The sequence below is a fragment of the Drosophila suzukii genome, chromosome 2R, assembly GCF_043229965.1.
Source record: "Drosophila suzukii chromosome 2R, CBGP_Dsuzu_IsoJpt1.0, whole genome shotgun sequence".
NCBI lineage: Eukaryota > Metazoa > Arthropoda > Insecta > Diptera > Drosophilidae > Drosophila > Drosophila suzukii.
This window is the reverse complement of record NC_092081.1, coordinates 9,795,596-9,816,514: the sequence shown is the minus strand read 5'-3', so window position 1 is coordinate 9,816,514 and position 20,919 is coordinate 9,795,596. Positions and strand designations below refer to the sequence as shown.

Sequence of the window (20,919 nt, the reverse complement as noted above, 5' to 3'; positions counted from 1 at the left end):
TTCGTGAGGCTGTGCTATTGAAACCAACAGAAAATAGCAATACTTTATGCAAAAATAACTTTTTTGTAGGTCTTTGGTGAGATTGCGGCTTCCTAACTCATGATAGACGTAGACCCCATATTTACTGGGTATCCCGTTAGTCTTAAGTACCAACTATTCTCAACAACCTTCGGAAAAGTTTTCTTTCTTGTTTTTAATTAAAAAACATTTTCATTGCAAGGTGCAAAATGGCTGGCAAATTGCATAGAGAACACAAGGCAGCAGGACTTCGGGCGCCATTTTGAGTTGCTGGCTTAACGAGACACCCACCCACACACACAGCTGCAGCCGCACACACACAGATACAAACACACACACATTCACACACACCCATAGAGACTGCGTTTTGTTGTTTGTTTGGCATGTCCTTTTTCCTTCTTCTCTCCTGGGTTTCGTTTTGTTACCAGAAACAAAGAAAGAAAAAAACTTTAATTAAGTTTTCAGGTTGCTGGCTTATTTTTAACTCGAGTGTTTTGCATACTACAAAACGGCAAACAGGAACCGTGAGTTTTGACAGCTGCCTGTAATTTATAAGGGCATTTAGTTGCAGATTTTTGTCCCACATGATGGAAGCTTATGAGGGCAAAAGTTTGCCAACCCATATGATGGAGAGTCAAAACTAATGGGGGTTACAGTTCCCAGCTTAGCAAATAACATTTCACTCTGCTTTTGATAAGCTTAAATATAGTTTTAATTAAAGTTTTGGCTTGTTCATATTTTAGAGTTTTTGACACAATCCAAAATCTAGGGGAGTTGAAAGGAACTAACTTTAAATTAGATTTCTTATCAAACCGACAGACACGTTGAATGGGTTGCACTATACTATCTGTGAGCCATAAAATCCATTCAAATGCACCTGACTGTGCCAGGGAATTTTAAATCCAGCTGTCCCCTGCCTTTTGCAAAAGATAATACTCCACTGATTGTCAGCTGCCCGATCCGCTCAACTCATTTGCATTTGTCAGTCGCATTATAGGCGACCATCTTGTCGTCCTGCTATTTTTGCACCATCAAATGGAGCGGCAGACCCGCCGGCTAGGATCCATTTAACTTGCAATTTGTGCAAACGACTTACAATTGTCGCAGACAATTTTGCCGTTTTTTAAGCCAGCCAAGGAGAGTGGAACATAAAATCGCACAATTCTACATTTCATCTCTATTCAACTGCTTCGCTCTGTTCTGAAGCTTAGCCAGAATAAAAAAGGGAATAGCACACAAAAACCGACAAAGACAGCGCTAAAACGTGGAATAATTTAATAGATTCTGTTCTTATATACGAAATCTCTGAGCTTTCTAAATAATATTAATATTGAACTTAAGAATTTTAAGTTTACTTTTTTTTATAGTATAAAAATTTGTAATATATTTATACTTCAAGTAAAGGAAACAAGAATTTTAAAAGAGGCTTAGCAATATACCATTTATTAAGGTAAAGTCAGTAAAATAAAATTGTAAAAAATAATAAGCTCAATTGTTAAATGTTAATATTTTCCTACCCTAATACAAGTGATTTCCAAATAAATATGATGCAAAATTAATAGGTTCTGTTCTTATATACGAGATCTCTAAGTTTTTTATATAGTATTAATAATTCTTTAATTGGTTTTCTGTATTTTATAAATATTGAAAATATATTTATACTTCAACTTACAAAGAAAGAACAATTTTAAAAGAGGCTTAGCAATATACATTTTATTAAGGTAGAGTAAGTTATATAACATTGTAAAAGATAATGAGCCCAATTGCTTAAGAATAATATATTCCTACTTTAAGAATGCTGATTACAAAGATAAATCTAATAAAGCCAAATGTATTTATTTAAATTAGAGACCAAAACCGCTGTAAAACGAATCTTTCGACACAAAGCATTCGGTATTTTACTGTCGGGTTTTGTATAATTTGTACAGATTGAAAAAATTAGATTACACCTTTGAAATCGTTGCTAAATTCGGGCAATTGCCCGACAGAACACTTTCCCAATAAGGGCTTTCCATCTTGTTCAGCTCCAGGTGAGGCCATGCAAATTGGGAGCACTTTTCCAGGCCAAATTCGAGCACTCGTTCACTGCGAGATAGGAATCGCAGGTGGGTATGGGTTGGGGTTTTTTGGTTTTGATGGGATGGGTGGATGGGCATGGGCTGGGGGTTCCCTACTCCGTTCCATGGAAGTGCGAAATATTTTCGCTGCGATTTGCATTTTTTTTTCGAATGGTAGGCAGGGGCAGGCAGGAGGCGTGGCAGCTCGAATTGGCGCCGCACATAAATGCAAATGCAAAAAGTGGCCAGGGGCGGCGGCGGCTTTCTTTGGTGGAGGGGGGCAATTGGGTAGAGTGGGCGTGGCAGCTGGTGAGCAAAGTGTGGCATACATTTTGGCGTCGCCGCATGCAAATGTTTGGCGTTATACAATAATAAAAGCAAATCCGTGGCAAAAAGAGGGACCCACACACAAATATACACATCATATATATATATATATATATTCTTTTTATTTTCTTGGGCTTATTCTTGCGACGTTTTTATTTCCCCTTCTGCTTGTTCAGTTTTGCATATTTTTCTTGTTCGATTTTTATCGCCACATCGCCGACGACGACGACGAAAATGTTGCGCAAATATTTGCGCTTTTATGTGCATAGCAAAAAACCCCTCCTTTTTTTATTTTTATGCCTTTTTCCCCTCGACTTGGAACATTTTTCCTCTCATTTCTTTTTGTGCATTCAGATTTTCGCTTTGCAGATGTTTGTTGCTGCTGCTTTTTATGATTTACTTGTGCTTTGTGTTTGTACTTTGGTTCGTATTAGTGTTTGTGTGTTGGTATTGGGATTGTTACACCTGGAGAAATTGAACCATTTTGTAGCTTATGATAAGAAAATATTTAAAGATACAACACTGCAAATATTTAATAATAAATATTGAATGGGATGTTAAACTATGGAATCTAAAAAAAAAAGGATTTTGAGATATTTAATTTTTTGATATCTGTCGCGATTTTTTGGTCTATACTATATCAAATAATTATACAAATGTACGATATTAAACCAATTTTCTCACTTTTATTTATTTCAATTATTTCCAAAAATTCAGACATTTTTCTGTCTGTGTACTGATGTGTATACACTGTTGCAAAGGTAAATTGGATTGAGAAATTGAAATCGCATTCATTGGCAAAAGGGAGGGGAGGTGAGAAATAGGGGCCGAGAGCAAAGGAGATAGAGGAAAATCTTTTCCGTTTTATTTACCTTATTGATTTTCCCTTTTTTGTACAGGTCGCTCGGTGTATTTGTGCACCCCGGGCTGAGATAATCGAGCTGAAGTTGCATTTTCCACCTTGGTGGCAGAAAGTTTAATGGAATTTTCCTTTTTATTCAACTCCGAAAAGTGTGCTTTAAAAAGTTTTTCGCTTCGTACACCTGCGCTTGACATTTGTTCGACCAACTTAGGCTTGACAATCCCACAACATTCATCAAAGTCCGGCGTTAAAACCATTTCCATGTTCGCTTTCCCCCAAACTAATTTTCAAACATGGAACGTTTCTCTCATGACGTCACTGCTAATTAGAGTGAAATACGAGGAAATTCGAGGAAATTCACTGTTAGTGAGTCAAGTTTTTGGTTGCAATGGTCGACCTAATTAGTTTATTAAGCTAAACTGGGGTCAGTTTTATATGCAAACGAATTTCTGGTTAAAATGGTATTTTCTTTTTAATTAGAAGTCCCTTGCCAAATCACTAGGCCAATTTTTTATGCGGAAGAATAATTCTATAAAATACATTAAGGGAAATAGAACTAAAAGAAAAATAGGGTAAACCAAACGTTTCCTAAATATAGAAAATAATAATTATCAAATAAAAAACTTTTTGGAACATACAATTTTTTCATGGAATTCCGTTTAATACTAAATTTTTGGGTTATATTGATGTTACTTACCATCTAGTAAATAAAATTCCTTTCATCTTCTTGACTTTAAAATGTTTATTCAGTAAATTTGAATATTGAAAGACTATAAATCTACGACAAACATGTTAAGTTATTTGGTCTTGTGTGTGTGTGTGATTTCTATATGCAAATGACTTAAGTACAAAAATGTTTCTGTTCGCGATCGGTGCAAACGTGATGGTAACCCTAACCCCAGCACCCGAGGCCAATGACCCGTGGATCTCAGAAATGGCCCTGCATCACCCTATCCAGATCGTTCCAACTGCAGGAGTAGTCGATCTGCAGCAGACCCTTCTTGCTCAGTCCGAATTTACGGGCGTAAATTCCCGAGTAGAGCGACGAGTCGCCACCACTGGAATGGGGTGAAGAGCCCCTCAATCGGGATCCATCCCCGCCTCCCACGCCGCCCATGGTTCCGTAGAGGGTGGAGGGAGCGGCGTAGATTTGCTGCTGACATTCACTGCAATCCGGAATGCTGCAGTACGGCAATGTAGCATAGGGATTGCAGTAGTCGTAGGCGGGCGAAAGTGGCGGCGGGGCGGGAAAATCGATCTGCGGCGGTGTGGACAGGGGCGCCGTCTTGCCACTTCGCTTGCGCCTCGGATGGGGGGCCGTTCCATAGCCCCCTCCGATGTTGTTGTTGCCCCTGTGCATCTGACTGGGGGGAGGGCGACGCTGCAGGGTGGAGGCCCGTCGCTGGGGCAGGGGCTGCTCATCCCCAATGGAGGAGGGGTGCTCCGTGGAACTGGCACTGGAGAACCCTAAAAATAAGGAATCAAAGATATATATCAAACTGCATTAAATATATATTATACATATTACCATATGTTATCCTAAAATACATTTATTAAGGTTTAAACTGATAGAAAAATGTATTATGCTCAAACTTATATTTGATTTTAATATTTTTTTACTTTTATCCATTGCGTATTTATTAATTTTAAATATACAACATTATACACAGTATAATTTAAGAACCTTAAGCTTTGGTTTTAACATGGAAATATGACAAACATTGCATTTAATATATTTTACCATGATTGTTATATTTCCCTATTAAATCAAGCAATTTAAATCTTCTCTATTGATGAATTTTATTTTTGATTCTTCAATTCTCTTATCAGTTCACTAAAACTAAAGCCTAAAAAAATGGTATGGGTTAATTATGTGTATGTTTTTACTTTCTTGTAATTCGTACACTTAAACATAAATAAATTTAAAACATTTTAAACCACTTTAAACATAAATAAATTTAAAACATTTTAAAGCACTTTAATGTTTAGGAAAGGAAATCCAATTTAAACGCTCAATAGCATATTGAGTTACAAATTGAATGCAGCATTTAATTCCTTTTCATATGAATTCAAATAATCAGAATGCAAAGAAAAGGTCAAATTTGAATAATTGAATATGTTCAATTAAAAGACAAAACCTTTTGTAAATCATAAATTGAATCAAATGGAATCGACAATGAAAACAAAATAAATACAATATATTATTTACATCACAATGCCTTTGTGTGCTTTAATCTTAAGGAAAATGAAATTGACTTAGAATAAGACTAGTAAATTGAATTATTTATTGAAAGCTAATATGGTGAATGGAAAGCCCATTTTGCACTCACCTCCAAAGCCATTGTAGAGCTGGCGCTGCTCCTCGCCATAGAGGTCCTCCGGATCCTCCTCCTCCTCGCCGTTGTCCAGCTGCAGCTGCCTGGTCATGGTCGCCATGTAGTCCTCATAGCGACTGGGTGCCCCATAGATGTCGCTCCTGGCCGTATAGAGAGGCTCCTTGCGAGCACTGCGACTCCGGCGACGAGTCCTTTGGGGCACACAGCACTCCAGTTGGCACTGAGCACGCGACACCCGTCGACTTTGGGTGTGGGGCCGTGGCATAGTGGCTGACATGCCCACACCCACTCCTGCACCCCCACCCCCGCCCACTCCCATTCCATAACCATAGGTGGGACTGGGGGTCAGGGAGTTAGCACCCCCATAGGCGGGTTCAACCACCTCCTGACCGTTGACATCATCGATCTTTTTGCGTACATAATCATAGTTCTCCAGATCCCAGGGATCCACATAGCAGCGCTGCGAGGGCAACAAGGTGGTCCCATATATATCCTCCGTATTGTCAATAGAGTAATAGGGGGATTCCAGGGCGCCCACCCCCTCAGATGGTAATGCCTGTTTTGGACCGGCACGACGCCTTCTTGGGGTCGTTTGACTGCGTTCACGCATGCTATAAAGGTAAAAAGAAAAGAAATAAAAAAGACATAAATATTATCAAAGAAAAAAGCGTGGAGATGGTGTGGGAAAACCATGAGTGCAAGTGCATCAACTGGTTGTTTGGTTACATAATGAACTTTATAGCTAATACTGAAACTCTTCCGTCAACCAATCGAACCCGTTCTTCGGCGCTGGCCGCGAATTTTCCGCGGCTTTACCCTGCAAACCACTTGGGACATATGTATCTTTTGCAGGTGTTACACTTCACGAGTCCACTGCAACTATTAGCCGGTTTATGGATCTGCATAACTTAGCATGGCCAATCAATTGGCATTCCAATTGCCAATAAGCCACGATATTCCATTAGCCAACTGGTTTACTTCAATAGAAATTAGCTGAAAAAACCCTGCCAACCATTTTGGGCATCAAATAATAAAACAAAAAAAATATATCTTTTTAATTAAAAACTGAAATCGAGCCCGTCCGCTACAGTATTTCATTAAAACAAGTAAAACAAAATCATGTGGAATAATTGCACTGAGAAATAAATACAAAATTTTCATTTGGCCGACAAGGTTAACTAGATTTTTGATGGGCTTGTCAGCTGCAGTTATCAAAGTGATATCTAAATGAAATTAAGATATACTGAGTCATTCCATTGTCAAAAAAAATAATTGGAAAACGTCCAGCTGCCACTGAATCTCAATTTGTGTTTGTTCAACATTAAAGATAATATCAAAATGTAAAAAACGAAAAGCGCTACAAATTTGCTTTCATTTGATTAAATCTCTACTGCCCACTGAATGAAAATTCCAATTTATAGTCTCAGCAAATATTATTAATCCAGCAGTAACAACAAAAAGGAGGTGTAATAGTCTCTCTGAAAAAATGTTGAACGAATTTTTTTTCTATTTCTTTAAAGCTCATATTTTTTAGGCTTTGGGTTTTTTTTAGGTTTTTTCCCTCTGCCATTTCTTGCAAACGCCCATTCGAAAAAAGGTTTTGCGCAATCTTTGCGAGGCATTTGTAATTTGTGCATTTGCATAAAAATGTTGTGTTCCTTTGTTTTTTGTTGTATTGTTTTAATCGCTTCGGTTATCGATTAACATTTGTATGGCTTCAACGGGTAACAAAAGTAAAAAAAAGGGGTTTCAGATGGGAATATAATTTATAAAATACACAAACTACACCAAAAAAAAACAACGTGACTTGGTTATGGCACGCAAATGAAATCGCGTATCTGCGGGTCTTTCAGGGTCTATACACTTTTTGTGGCATATATCCAAATATTAAATATACACACAAGCCCAACTGAATGCAGTTTCAGCGATTGACACGCGAAAGAAAATAGTTTAGGGCTTTAGTCATGATATATTTATTATTCAAGCAAATCAAAAATTTATTGAAGCGAGCATGAAAGTAAAAACTGTTACCATTAAATGTATCTTTAATAATTTGTATATTTTTATTCGTTCGTATTAAATCCAAAAAACTTCCTTATTTGGTAAGTGGTAAATCTATCTATCAGCTAACATTTCTATCTTCCAATAATTTGAACCAGTTCTTGCCTGGTGAAACTCACATTACGTATACGCCACATATGGCACTTAACTGGGGAAAGTTAATTGCAAGCGCACTGTTTAACCGCAATTAGAGTGGAATATGCATATATGCATCTGCATACACCTTTGTGGATATGGAACCACTTATGGCCCTAAGGCCCTGTTAATTAATTGGCATCTTTGGCCGAGACTTCCACTGCTCTGCGGTTGACTGATTGCCCCGGTCAACCTCAGCCTCAGATGCAAATTCAGGCGCAAATTGCCCCTTTGACTTTGGCCTCTGGCCATTTGCATACCAAATATGTCAAGTTCACGTCGAATTACTTTGTGTAATCAGTCGAGTTTGTAACCGATGGGTGATTAATGGTAACTTGCTACCTGAATTAAGCTTAAACTGATTTCCGGAAGAGCTATCAACACTTCGGAAGATAGCAATTTTTAATATGATTTCGTATTATTATTATAATAACTGTGATATACAAATAAAAGGGTTTTAATTTTTTCTTTCAATACAAAAACGAAGCTACCCATTAGTACAACAATTTTGAAAGAAAAGGTATATACTCATTGAAACAACAAATTTTAAACATATCACTTTTTTTGGGTTAGGATGACATTGAAAAATAATTAAGCTTTTTAAGAAGATTAATTAAAATCATATATTAATAGTTTCCAAGATGTAGTTGTGTTAGGAATTTCCTAGGAATTTTAAAAAAACTTAATTGATTTGCCGACATTTTTGGAGGACTCTCTTAATCGTGCATTTCCACATATTAGTTTTTAATTATATTTGGTTTCTCCGAAGATATCAATTAAGGTAATAATTAACAACCTGTTCAAGTCTTTTTCAGCAGAAATTATGCAAAAAGGTAAAATAACATGAATATTTCGACATCGAATTATAATGCAAAATAACTGGAAACAAGTTTTGGCAAATGCCAATCGACCTTGCTAAGTATTCGAATATAAATATTTATTCGAGTGATATCATACCCAAAGGCGGATTTACATGGGTCGAATCCAGAGCAGGGTGAAATAAATTCACAAAACGCTTCTGCCGCACCCCAAAAAAACAGAAGATGAGCCGAGGTTTTACACATGAATCACCTGAAAAGAACAGTTCTTTGGCATACCTGGGCGTAAAGCCCTAAATGGTGATCACTACACTTGCAATGCAGTTGAATTTATGTGGCGGAGACCCACGCAGATGATCACTCAAACTTGACAAGCCCACAAAAAAATATAAAAACAGATATACCTCAAAAGATCTTGAGACCCAGCCCACACATATAATCACAAACTTTCTTTGCTTTTGACACAGTTTCCCCGGCCATTTCATTCACCTTTTTTTGGTTAGGGATATAAATTTGATTTTATTTGGCTGTCGTTCCCTTGTCACTTGTGGTAGAACGCTTTTATGGGCACCGTTCTTTAGCCAATATTTGAATTGCGAATTTTAGGCACGTACGATCCGTACATGATCCACGCGCATGCGCAAACGCGTTGTGTTCGCTTCTTCGACCGACGCTCAACTGTTTTGGCCCACGGTTTGAGCCGGGCTTCAACTCTTTTCGGCCATGGCTCGCAGCATGTTCGAAGTGGTTGGCTCTTTGGGTTGCGATCGCAAGAGGTTCGCTTGCCAATTTCCATTAAAATTAATTAGAGTTTTCATTCAGACTTTATGGCTCTTTGGCCAGATGTAATTTCGGGTGGCTTGTAGATTAATTAGCAGTAAATTAAAATGACAGCAAGTGATTATGTCACAGTCGCAGAGCCACTCAAAGTCACATTGATATGCAAATTTGTGAGTCGTTGAAATGCGGCTGTAACTGCGCCAGCGAAATGCCAAAGATATATCTAGAGAGTAAGATGCAATACACAACGAAGTGGAAGTGCTCTCATAAAATAACAAAAATGTTAAGGATTGTAATAAATAATAAATTCATTTATCACCTTTCATATAAAAAGCTGATTCATATCACCCTATCATTATTTTATCATTTTATAAGTTTTCAACTTAATGGCATAGTTAAAATAACCTTGCGGTAAGAGTAAGTGGTTAAAAAACAGCTGCTGCCAAGTTCAAGTCTCTTTTTCTTGTGGCTAGGAAAGAAATTGAAAACGTTGCCGAGAGAAATTACATCACTTCAAACTTCAACTTGAACCGACATTTGGGTGGGGCAATATTCGACGCCTTTGAATTCATGAAAAGAAAACAGGTGATGAGCATCATTTCTCATTCGAGACTTTTCCCATCGTCAGCGTCTTCTTTGGCTCAAAAATAAATCCGCAAATAATTTATGCATTTTTTTCCTGAGCTACCAAAAGGTATTTATAAAATAAATTGTTTGAAAAAAACTTAAAAAAAGCTTTCACTTTCAATGCGGTGGCGGTTTGGTTTTTTGATAGTTTTTCTGTAGTAGCCCCAAAGTCGTGCCGATATTTATGGTGTTTATTCAGTCAGGTCAGTAATTATTTCTTTATTTTTGTGGTGAGTTTCGAGTGCAAACAATGAATTGATGGCCCATAGGCCAGACCAAAATCAATTCAATTAAGCCGGCTGAAGGGGCCACCGTTTGTGGTCAGATGTGTCACCAAAAAAGGTAATTAACAAATAATTGTTTGGGTGTTTTTTTTAGGATTTACGCAATCTCAGCAACCACAGCTGTCCTAAATATGCAAATTTTTCAAAATAATACCATTTGAATGGTAAACTAATATTTTGATTGTGCACAATATTTATAAATCAAAGAGAATAAGCACTGGGTTCATCAAATGTGGTGTTGTTTTTAAATTAAATAATTTTCTTAAGCAGCATTTCGTCATCATTTTAGTTACGCTTTAACAGCTGTAATATTGTGAATATCTTGTAAGTTTAACCACTTTATTTGGCTTTCTGGTCACGAGTATTTTGCAAAATGTTGCATCCTTTCAGTTCATTTAGCCACCTTCCAGTTCATCAAGCCTACATTCCTTGCCATAGAACTCATATATTTGCCCCCATTCGGAGGCTCCAGAGCAATTTGCCGATTTTAATGGCAAACGCCGTGTTGCGACTTGCAGCACACATTGCCAACGCACAGGAAACCGGCTGCACCTGGCCACCCAGCGGGGGGGTTCCATTTACGGGGGCGCAGGGTTGAGGAGGCGGTGCCACAACCAGATGTTTGCCTTTGACTGGCGGCAGACTCGTTGATCTCTGCTCCAATTCCAATATGTGTGTGCGTTGCTCGGCTTTTTCCCCCGGTATCTTTCATGTACTCGCACCGGCGACATTGTGCAACATGCTCTTCGATATGGCAAAAAACTTCGAACTGCCATGCAACAACACCCCGCAGCCCCTCTGTTGCACACTGGTCGTAAAATCCTCAAATGTTTCACACAGAATTAGAAATTCGGAACAGCTTCGTTAGGATTACATTAAAAACTGGTACTGTATCCTATAATGCAAAATTGGTATAATGTTATTTTAAGATAAACCAATAGATTATAAAATTCATATAATAAATCTAAAGAGTAATCGTTTAACGCTGTCTTAAATATTACGAAAATCTGAAATTTTGTTTTTTATAAATTAAATAAAATGTTTGTCTTAAAACAGATTACCCGCAATATAAAAAATTGTATAAATATTTGCTTACTTGAAATTTTTGGTATCTTAATGTTGAACAATCTAGCTATCACATACCCATGTGCGACGCTTTTTATGCTTATAAAATATAATCTTAAAGAAATGCTGTTATCTTTAGAATCCTAAAATTAAATATATCCAAATTATTAGTATCCAAGTACTTATAATGTGTAAACAGTTACAGCAGTTAGCTTACCGGCTTATATTTATCATATGTATTTCAAATCATTTGATTATTTTAGGGAATATTTGCAGGTATACCTATATGATATTATTACCAATTCCTATTACTATAACCAATGTGGACCGGCAACAGCTGCAGTGAGCATTAGAGATGCTGAGTCGCAGATTGCGCTGCACCCAAGCCCAGTCCCAGTCCCAATCCCAATCCCAATCGCAATCCTAAATCCGAATCCGAATCGAATCGAATGGCTGTAGCACATGTTTCTCCTTTGCTCTCCGCTTGTCACTCGGCTTGCCACTTTCGATTTTTCATAGCTCGCCGTCTCTATTTTGCTTTTTTTGCAACTCACTGTGCCCCATCCACTGGGGCAATAATTGTAAGTGGACCTGGGCATTTATGGCGTTTTTACTTCTCTGGCCCCATTTGGCCCACCGTGTTGGACATTTTGCACGTGTTCCGGCCCACAAAAGGAAAGCGGGCGAATGGTGGAGAAACAGGGAAGAAATATGGCCGGTAATTGTGTGCTTCCCATTTGATGTGTCAGCAAAACGCTTTTTGTGGTTCTTTTCGCATACTTCGGGACAATTGTCAGCTCGAAAAAAGGCCTTTCCCCAACATTTTCGTCATGGGCCTTCAAGTGAATTATTCAAACGTAAATTAATCATTTAAACCTAAAAATGAATGATCACAAACATTTCATTAATGGATTTTGTCCCATTTTACTTAAATATTTACAGCATTTCGCCGACTTATCAAAGGAGTGGAATGTGTAATCTAGTTAGGCAGTCACAAAATGAACAAAAAATAATTTTTAAGAAAATTAAACAAAGCATACATTTTTAATTTAATATTTAAATCTGTATCCCATTGAAATCACTTGTTTAATCAAAGTAAAAATGACTTAGCATATATTCTTAAATATTTATATAAAGTAAATCACAGAAGAAGAGAAATTAAGCTTTTAAACTTTTTAACATTTGTTAGGGTCTTTGTTTATAAAAAAAATAATCACACATGATATTATCATTATATTATATATACTTAACTAATTTTTTTAGTTCAATGGCCTAATCTCACAATTATGTCGATTATTAGCATTAGCAAACATTTATTCTTAACCATAAATCGCATCGATAATCCCTTTTTGGGCTCAGTTCAAAGACCCAACACAATGGACCATAAGCGAAACCATTAAATTTGTATTTAAATCCACTCATTGCTCAATCTGCTTGATTATGCAATAATACCTAGTACTGCAAGCAGACTTGGGGGCTAAAAAAAAATCAACACGAACAACATGAACATCAGCCGCAGCATCATCACCATCGACATCTGACATGCCGAGGGCCAACCATCGCCTCCATCGCCTCCATCTCCATCGTCTTCATCTCGGGCTGTATCTCCCTCAATCACTGCTGACGCACAGTTCAAGTGGCACTGGCACAAATCATCTTAACAAAAATCCTCATATGTATATAGAAAAAATCAGCAAAAAATCTGCCACAACATGAGCTAGACATCTTTGGAGGCAACTCTGACATAATTTGGCCAAAATAGTTGCTGCCTCTTGTTGATTGTTTTTTTTGTGGATTTTGTTCATGTTTATGTGGTTTTAATGCTCTTCGCCTGAAGTCGGTTCTGAGTTATTAGGGGGGGTTTTTATATGATGTAGAAGAAAAATACAAGTATTTTGGAGACAAGAAATAATAATTTTATTTACGGTAAGTAGGAACATTTTATTTATGGTCTTTTGGCTTTAAGTCAGGCCTCAATTGTTCTAAGGGATACATTGCCATTTATATTTGATGATTATATTTTAATATATTATATATTTATACAAAATTTGTACACATTTTAATATTATAATTGATAATTTTCAATTATTTTATTGTAATAACTGAAATAAGGATTAAAATGTATTAAATAAAACCTTGTATTTAATTTAATCTTTTATAATTTAATATATATAAAGCCCTAATAGATTATCTTTACAATTACTTTTACTCTTATTCATTATGGTTTCGTTCTTTGGTACTTAATATTATTTTCAATATTGAGCAGAATAACAACGGATGCCAATTGCATCTCCATTTTAGTTGCGTATTATTAGCACGACAACCATTACTCACACAATCGGCAGAATTGTTTTTCAAATCAGTACTTGCAGAGACAATTCTTCATGTCAAGCTCACACCCATAACACCCCTGCAAAAAAAACCCACATGCGTGCAGTGCGGATACGCCCATAGATACAACATCTTGTCCGATGATGCCTCAAGTTCAAGATACAAAAACGTATTGCGAACAGCAGAAAAAAAAATACAGAAGAAAAACAATTGCCGCGTGAGTTTGCGGCTGGTACTCGTACATTGTGCATTGTTTTGGCCAAGTAACGAAACATTTTTTCCCGCACTTCCGTGTCGGCACAAGATACATTGCTCTGGCAGTCGAGATCCACGGGGTACAAGTGGCAACAGGTCCAAGTACCCAAGTATCCATGTATCCATGTATATAAGGCATTGTCTTGGCCGGAATGGCGTTGGTTTTTCTTTTCTTTTAGTTTTTCCCTTAGCGCTTATCACACACTTCATTAATTTTGTTTCGCTTTTCATTGCTGTCGGTAATTATGGTTACAGTTATGCTTGGATATCTGCCAGAGCCTCCAAGTTTCACTTTTTTCTCAGGTCTTCTTTTCAATATTGCAAAATTGCATGCTGCACTTGAAAAAAGTTTGCCACGCGTGAAGCTTTATCTGCCAGATACTCCAATACTCGAACAATATTTGTTCAAAAGCCGCCAAAAAGCAGTTTGTTGCCACTTATGCTGCCGGCTGCTTGGTGATTTTTTACGCTTCGTTAACAAAACTAAAATTATTATCGCTAACTTCAGGCTAGCCAGCGAAATCATTAAATCAATTAATGTTCCACGAAACGCAGAAACAAAAGTCGAAAATTAGAAACCAAATACTGAAAATGAAACCATAAGCTGAAACTAGATTAAGCGGATGGGTTTAACAGATTATGATTTTAAGTTTTTTTTGGGTAAAAAGAGGTTGCTTTAAAAAATAACCTTGAAAATAAACAATGCTCGAAACTGTAGACAAGAATGGTAGAACTTATTTGTTTAAGTTAAAGATTTTATTAAAATGTACTTGGATTTAAATAATTTTTCAAAATATTTATAGAAGAAAAATGTCAGTTTACATTGAAAGTAAAATAAAACCCAGATATATCAAGTTATAAGATTCTTTCCTTATACAAGGAAACATTACCAATATTACGCTTGGGTGGTAAAAAAGAAATTGCTTCTCCACAGGAAGCTATCAAGATATTGCACTTATGGTAGCACCCATTAAGTTTACAGCAACCAATCTTGACACGGAAACTTGTTAAACACAATTTTTAATTAATTATGATTGCACGATAGACAGGCTTCATCATCATCAGTTTGGGAGCGGGATTCAGCTGGTTCCCTCAACAGATTCCCGTAATTATCGAAACCTCCGTCAGCTGGCGTGTGGGGCTGGGATTTGGTTATAATGCGAACTGACGACAAGTTCAATGGCTCACCCGGCGTATGAGCAATTTGCATTGTTTGCATTAAACATTGAGCTTGAGCTCTGGTTTTAATTAGCGGCTACAATTACAATTACACATACGACATGGTGTTCGGACAGGCCTGAATGTGCATAATTTAGATGGTAATTGTATGGAAAGTTTGCTAATTGAAATTGAATACCGCGATAGTGCTACTGATGAGGGAGATAATCACGCTGCTGTTGATCTAAATATCTTTCGTTTTAGGGAAATTGAAATAATTATCATAATAAAGGAATTGAAATCCAAAATTATGTATTCTAAGCAATGCCAAACTTGGCAGAAAAAACCCATTCAACATTATTTTAAAATTCATCTTTACCTTCTTCCGCATATCTGCCAAATAATATGAGTTTTAGCATAACAAAGATGAGATCCTAAACAAAGTTGTATTCAATCACAAATGTGTTTAGTTAACACATTGATGAACATAGATAATATGTACAATGAGTTAAATTTGAATATTTGGCAATGAGTATTTGACGTTTTAATGAATTTCGACTAACTAACTGCATTTATTTTAAAAAGTAAAGGATACTTACAACACATCTGAAAAGTTATACATTTAAAACTAGATTTGATATATAAATTCACCATTTTTCTGCAGGTTGCCATGGCATTCTCTAAAAATTCAAACTCGTTAGTCAAAATTAAAGCATGTGTCTTATAAATTAATGTTAGCACAGATAGAGTTTTAGTTCAAAGAAACTTGTTTAAAATTGGTTTATCACGATGGCCATCGTGATAAACCAATTTTAAACAAGTTTCTTTGAACTAAAACTCTATCTGTGCTAACATTAATTTATTTACCTCTCCCTCTCTTATGCATTCTTTTTATTTGGCCCCCAAAATATATTCCCAATCTCCTGATTTTACAAATTTAATCGCACTACTTAGTCTAAGTACTTGGGCTTCACCCACGCAGTTTTCAACATTTAGTTGCCCAACTTATATATTGCATTTGTTGTTGGTTCAGTTTAAACCCGAATTTCTAGGTTTCGCATTTGGCAATGTAATTAACACACTGATGGCCAATAGTCCAAGTAACAGCACACAGTACTACTGCCTAAATTCACTCAAGGCTTCCATAATTTGGCAAGCAATAATATTTAATCTTTATGTTTATTATTTCTTATTAACCCATTATGATCATTTCCTATACTACCACACAAAAACCATAAAAATTTATGCATTTTACCAACACAACTAATGCGATTTTATTTGCTTTGCCTCGAAAATAAATACATAAATAAACAGAAGAAAAAAATGTCAATAGTGTGTGAATTTTTACTTCGTCATCATCAACGTAATTATTATATTGAATTTGACAAAATAGCTTCAGTATGAACACCTTTTTTGATGGAGTCACAGCTGCGATGAAAAGAACAGACTATAAGGAAATCGTTTTTGGTTTATGCAAATTTTAAATTGCTTCGATTAGCACTTAAAAGAGGAATTTTAAATATATTGTTATCTCACATTTTTGGCAAGTGTTAAGGCGGATACTATTAAATTCGCCAGAAACGATTTGTTAGACTATCAAGAAGGTCATAAAATACCTGGGAATTGGGAGCATTTAGTTTTAACGGGGCCGAATAATTTAAAGGCTTAATGATAGTTGATCTTGCATAAATAATTGGTTTTAAAACTTAAATGTATTCAGTATGCACATCCATCTGTTTCACTTTACCAAAAATACCCTTTGATCTATGTGGCCGTTGTTAACATATATTTATTAATATTCCGTTTCTGATTCCTCAGCCGGCTTAAATTTTGCAATCGAAAAAAATTGTGGCCTACAAAAGACAAAAAAGTGAATGATTTTCTGTGGCAATTAGCAAACTGGACACGTCCATACATTGGGTTCTTGTGGCATTTAGAGGCTATCGAGCTATAGATGGCCATAACGTTTGTCGGCCACTTCGACAGCAACAAACACCGTTAAACGCACAAATTTGGCAGCCAGACGAGGCTGATGAAGGGAAGACATAAAGCAACAAAACAAAACAAAAAGCTGAATAAAAAGGCAAAAGCAACAATCGCTTGATTTGCATGCAGGCAATCTATAAAATAAAAAAACTAGTGTCGAATCATCGGCCAAGTTCGATTCCAAACATGTTGCGAGGAGCAGGTGCTATAAGCAGTTCTACGATCCAACCACGCCTGCGCAGATATTACTCGTTTTAATAGGGTTCCACTTTTTTCGGAAAAATATAAGGATTTTCATTTAAAAAAAGTTCACCTATAGGGTATTCGAGCATTAGAACTAAGAATGTTCTATTAGAACAACGATAATAATTTCAAAAGTATTTCTATAAATTAGTTTTATTAATAAACAAAAGCATAAATAAGGCAAAATTTAGTTTTATTATAATATATTGTATTAATTCCTATTAAATTTTATCTATAGATTTCATATTATTTACAATTTAAATAATCCTAACACCTATGATCACATATATTTTTATTCCGGTGTCTGCCTAACAGAGCCATAAGTTTAATTAGCTTCCAAATCGCATTAATTGCCGAGACAACTTCTGCGTTGTCGTATCTCTTGCAATGAGTTTGTAATAATTGGACAGCCTTAAAATCCGTCTTGTTTTTGGTCATTCTTCTTGCCACACGATTGCGACAAGTCGGTGGCAAAAGGCGAGCAGAGCGAGTTTGGCTTGGCTTGGCCAGCCGTTCACCGCCTCTTGGCCAGATCGAATTGACCAATCTTCGACAGGGGGCTTTGGTTTCTCGGTTTTCGGGGAGGGGGGATCTGCTCGGGGGCTCTCATTAGAGCACTGAACCGTTTGACATTTAAGCGCGACGACCTCACGCATGCGCGCTTCGCTTTACATTTTTTGGATGGGATTTCCTCAGGGCCCATGTCCATAGGCCTAGTTACACTGAAAGAAAATTATGCATGTTATGGTAAAACATTGCCAAAGTTTTGTGTAATCATTTATAATATAAGTAAAATTTAGAAAGCTTTGAAAGCGTTGTGTTTTGAAGTTCTTATCGTTATAGATAATAAAAAAATAAATGTTTATTATCAGATTTATTTTGATTAGCTTTAAAATACTGATAACATCCCAAGCCTATTTTATTTTATGATAGTTAAGCTTAAGTCTAGAGACAGAATTTTTGTTACAAGCTCCATAAAAATCAACCTATTTTTACCTCATTAAGATAATGGCTTTTAAAAATTGTACTTTTAACTTACTTTCCTAATTATCAAAATGTCTATGACAAATAAGCCACCCAATCTTAACCAACATGTGCAACAAAATAACTCCCAATTATTATTTTTCTGCCAGTGCCAACATATTTGGCTTTTGGCTATCAACAAGCTATTGTTTATTTCCAAGTCGGGCCGGCTCAAAGACCTCGGACCTTCATGGTGGGTACTACCCATTGCTTATGGCTATACTAAATGCCCCTGCTCAGTGATCCGCCCCAGGTCAATCAGATCCCAAAATCTAATGCTACACGCCAGGCTAAGACACGAAAAATAATTACACAAAATTGGGTGTTTCAAATCTGTGTGGGGGCTAAGTATTAACCGAGCTTTAAACTCCCGAAACACTTTCGTTTGAGGAAAATAATAATAATACAACACACAAAAAAATTGTATAATCAGCATTAGGCAGCGGCAATTGGCAATCATTTCTGGGTACAAATTAAAATTATATTACAACATTTTCTTAGACAGAAAACAACAACAAGAGCCCACTGATTACAGGAGACCAAATCGAAAATGCACTCAACCATCCAGCGAGTTAAAGCCGAAACAACGACTAACTAACCGGGCCGAAACTGACCTGCCCGAAAACAGAAACAGAAATTAAAGCTTGAAACTGAAATGGCGAGCGGACTTGGGCAAAATGAAACGAGACGAGGCGAAGGCGGTCGAAAGTGAAAGTTTTGTTGTTGTCTGAGACCGCTCTGTAGTTATAGCCGCTTTCCGATTTACTGTTAAACGGGGGCGCAGTCTCTGGTGATTGCCGCATTGGCAGCATCACGCGAATCGCAGGCTGCAAATTCATTTGCCGCATCCGAATTAAATAATTTTGATTGCAGCGCCAGCAATCAAATAGAGATCTGTTTAAGGCGGTAGTCGCTGCAGCTTTACGTGGTTTAATCCAGCTTTATTGATACCCATTTTATTTGCAATTTGGTTATCTTAACCTTGTCTTTATGGGTTTTTGCAGCTAGCTTTTATACTACGAGTTCCAGTGGTACTTCTCGAAAAAAAGTCTCTACTAACTGGGTTCATATTATAAAAATTATTTGCCACCTTTCCTAACTTTCCTGTAAAATATATAAATGTTAAATAACATCCATAACATCCATTTTTATCATAGTCTTAATATTGGTCTTGGTCCTAACTTTGTGAACACTTATAACATCATAACAAAATAAATTAAAATGCGGATTACCTCAAAATGCTTTATTTCGATGCTCTAATTTACTATTATGGCATTCTAATAATTTTAATAAAATTATACAAAATATTATTTAACGTTTTAGAGTGTTATATTCGAAAGTACCTTCAATTCATAAGTTGTTGTATGTATTTTAGTACTGTAACCGTGTCATAAAGCCAAGCTATATCCGTAATCTGACTTTTTGGCTAAAATATTTTGATTCTGCTTTACCACTTGTATTTACAAACTGTAGTCAATTTTATTTAATATTAATTAATGTTATTAATATAATATATCAATAATTATATATCAAATTACCTATTAACTATTAATTTAAATTAATTTGATCAATGAACTGTTCAAATGAGAGTTAGATACTTAAGTATCTTTAGTCTATCTACAATTTAAAGTGCAAGCTCGCCACCCTAAGTTGAACCAAATTGATTGTGCTTCGTGTATACCCATGCATACCCCTTAACAACGGCGTCATCAATCCCCTGTAGTGGCCATTGCCAAATGCGGCCAGCCCGCTGACAACTTGCAACTTCCTGCAATGCGACAAAAGGCAAAACCAAACCCGTTGGCCGCAACTTCAAGTGGCATCTTCAGGCCACAACTCTGCTCTTTTCCACATTTTCTCTCTGATTTTTTGTCTGGGCTTTTTTGTTTTGCTTTTTTGTAACTCGTCATTTCTTCTCCTTTGGTGCTCATCAATTTTCAGTGCCACCAAGCGAATGGCTGATTAATATGATCCGATTCGGGTTGCTACTGGTCGGGGTTATATAATTGATCTTTTGCTTAGAGTCTATAGCTTTATTGAGTCTGGCAAATTGATTAATGGGCTGCAGTTTCATTAAAAATGCCTGACAAAATCATGACGCCCCTTGAGGGGAAATGCACTTTAATAAGGCGATATATATTTCAGCTCTAGTTATGAGATTTCATCAGTCGGGGCTTCACTGATCAATTTATGATATGAACTTAATTGGAGTATTATCTTTAAGGTCTCTTGTGCTTTTTACAAAATATGTAAGCCATAACAAATTTTTGAAAAATGTATGTGATTAAAGACTTGCATGTCATGTTGGTACATATGAAATCATTAAATTGCAGTTTATTTAAGTTAAAAAATCATATAAGAGCACTACTACATATAAAAGGAAAATTTATAGGCTAGCACTGTTCTACAATTAAAGAATGACACAATTCTATTTAAGATAGTATAACATTCTAGTCAATTTAAATGCTTATCAAAGTAGTAAAACGAAAATACCACAAATTACATTAAATACATGAACCTTAACCTTATTAAAGCGAAATTATCTTAGTTATT

At 36.3% G+C, this 20,919-nt stretch overlaps 2 protein-coding genes across 4 annotated transcripts in view; both read right to left on the bottom strand.

The window, feature by feature from the left end:
• Positions 1–20,919, bottom strand: part of LOC108008443 (ribosomal protein S11) — a 145,573-nt gene that overhangs the window by 31,342 nt on the left and 93,312 nt on the right. The gene's annotated exons all lie outside the window — the stretch shown is intronic.
• Positions 4,013–9,286, bottom strand: LOC108008659 (uncharacterized). Of its 2 annotated transcripts, XM_017072547.4 has the most exons (3): positions 9,104–9,286; positions 5,595–6,211; positions 4,015–4,731 (listed from the first exon to the last, which is right to left on the bottom strand). In XM_017072547.4, the coding sequence occupies exons 2-3, from the start codon at positions 6,208–6,210 to the stop codon at positions 4,193–4,195; spliced, it is 1,155 nt and encodes a 384-aa protein (XP_016928036.3). In that variant the 5' UTR covers position 6,211; positions 9,104–9,286; the 3' UTR covers positions 4,015–4,192. The 2 variants fall into 2 exon arrangements, with proteins under 2 accessions (XP_070850855.1, XP_016928036.3); XM_070994754.1 differs by lacking the exon at positions 9,104–9,286 and having other exon boundaries at positions 4,013–4,731.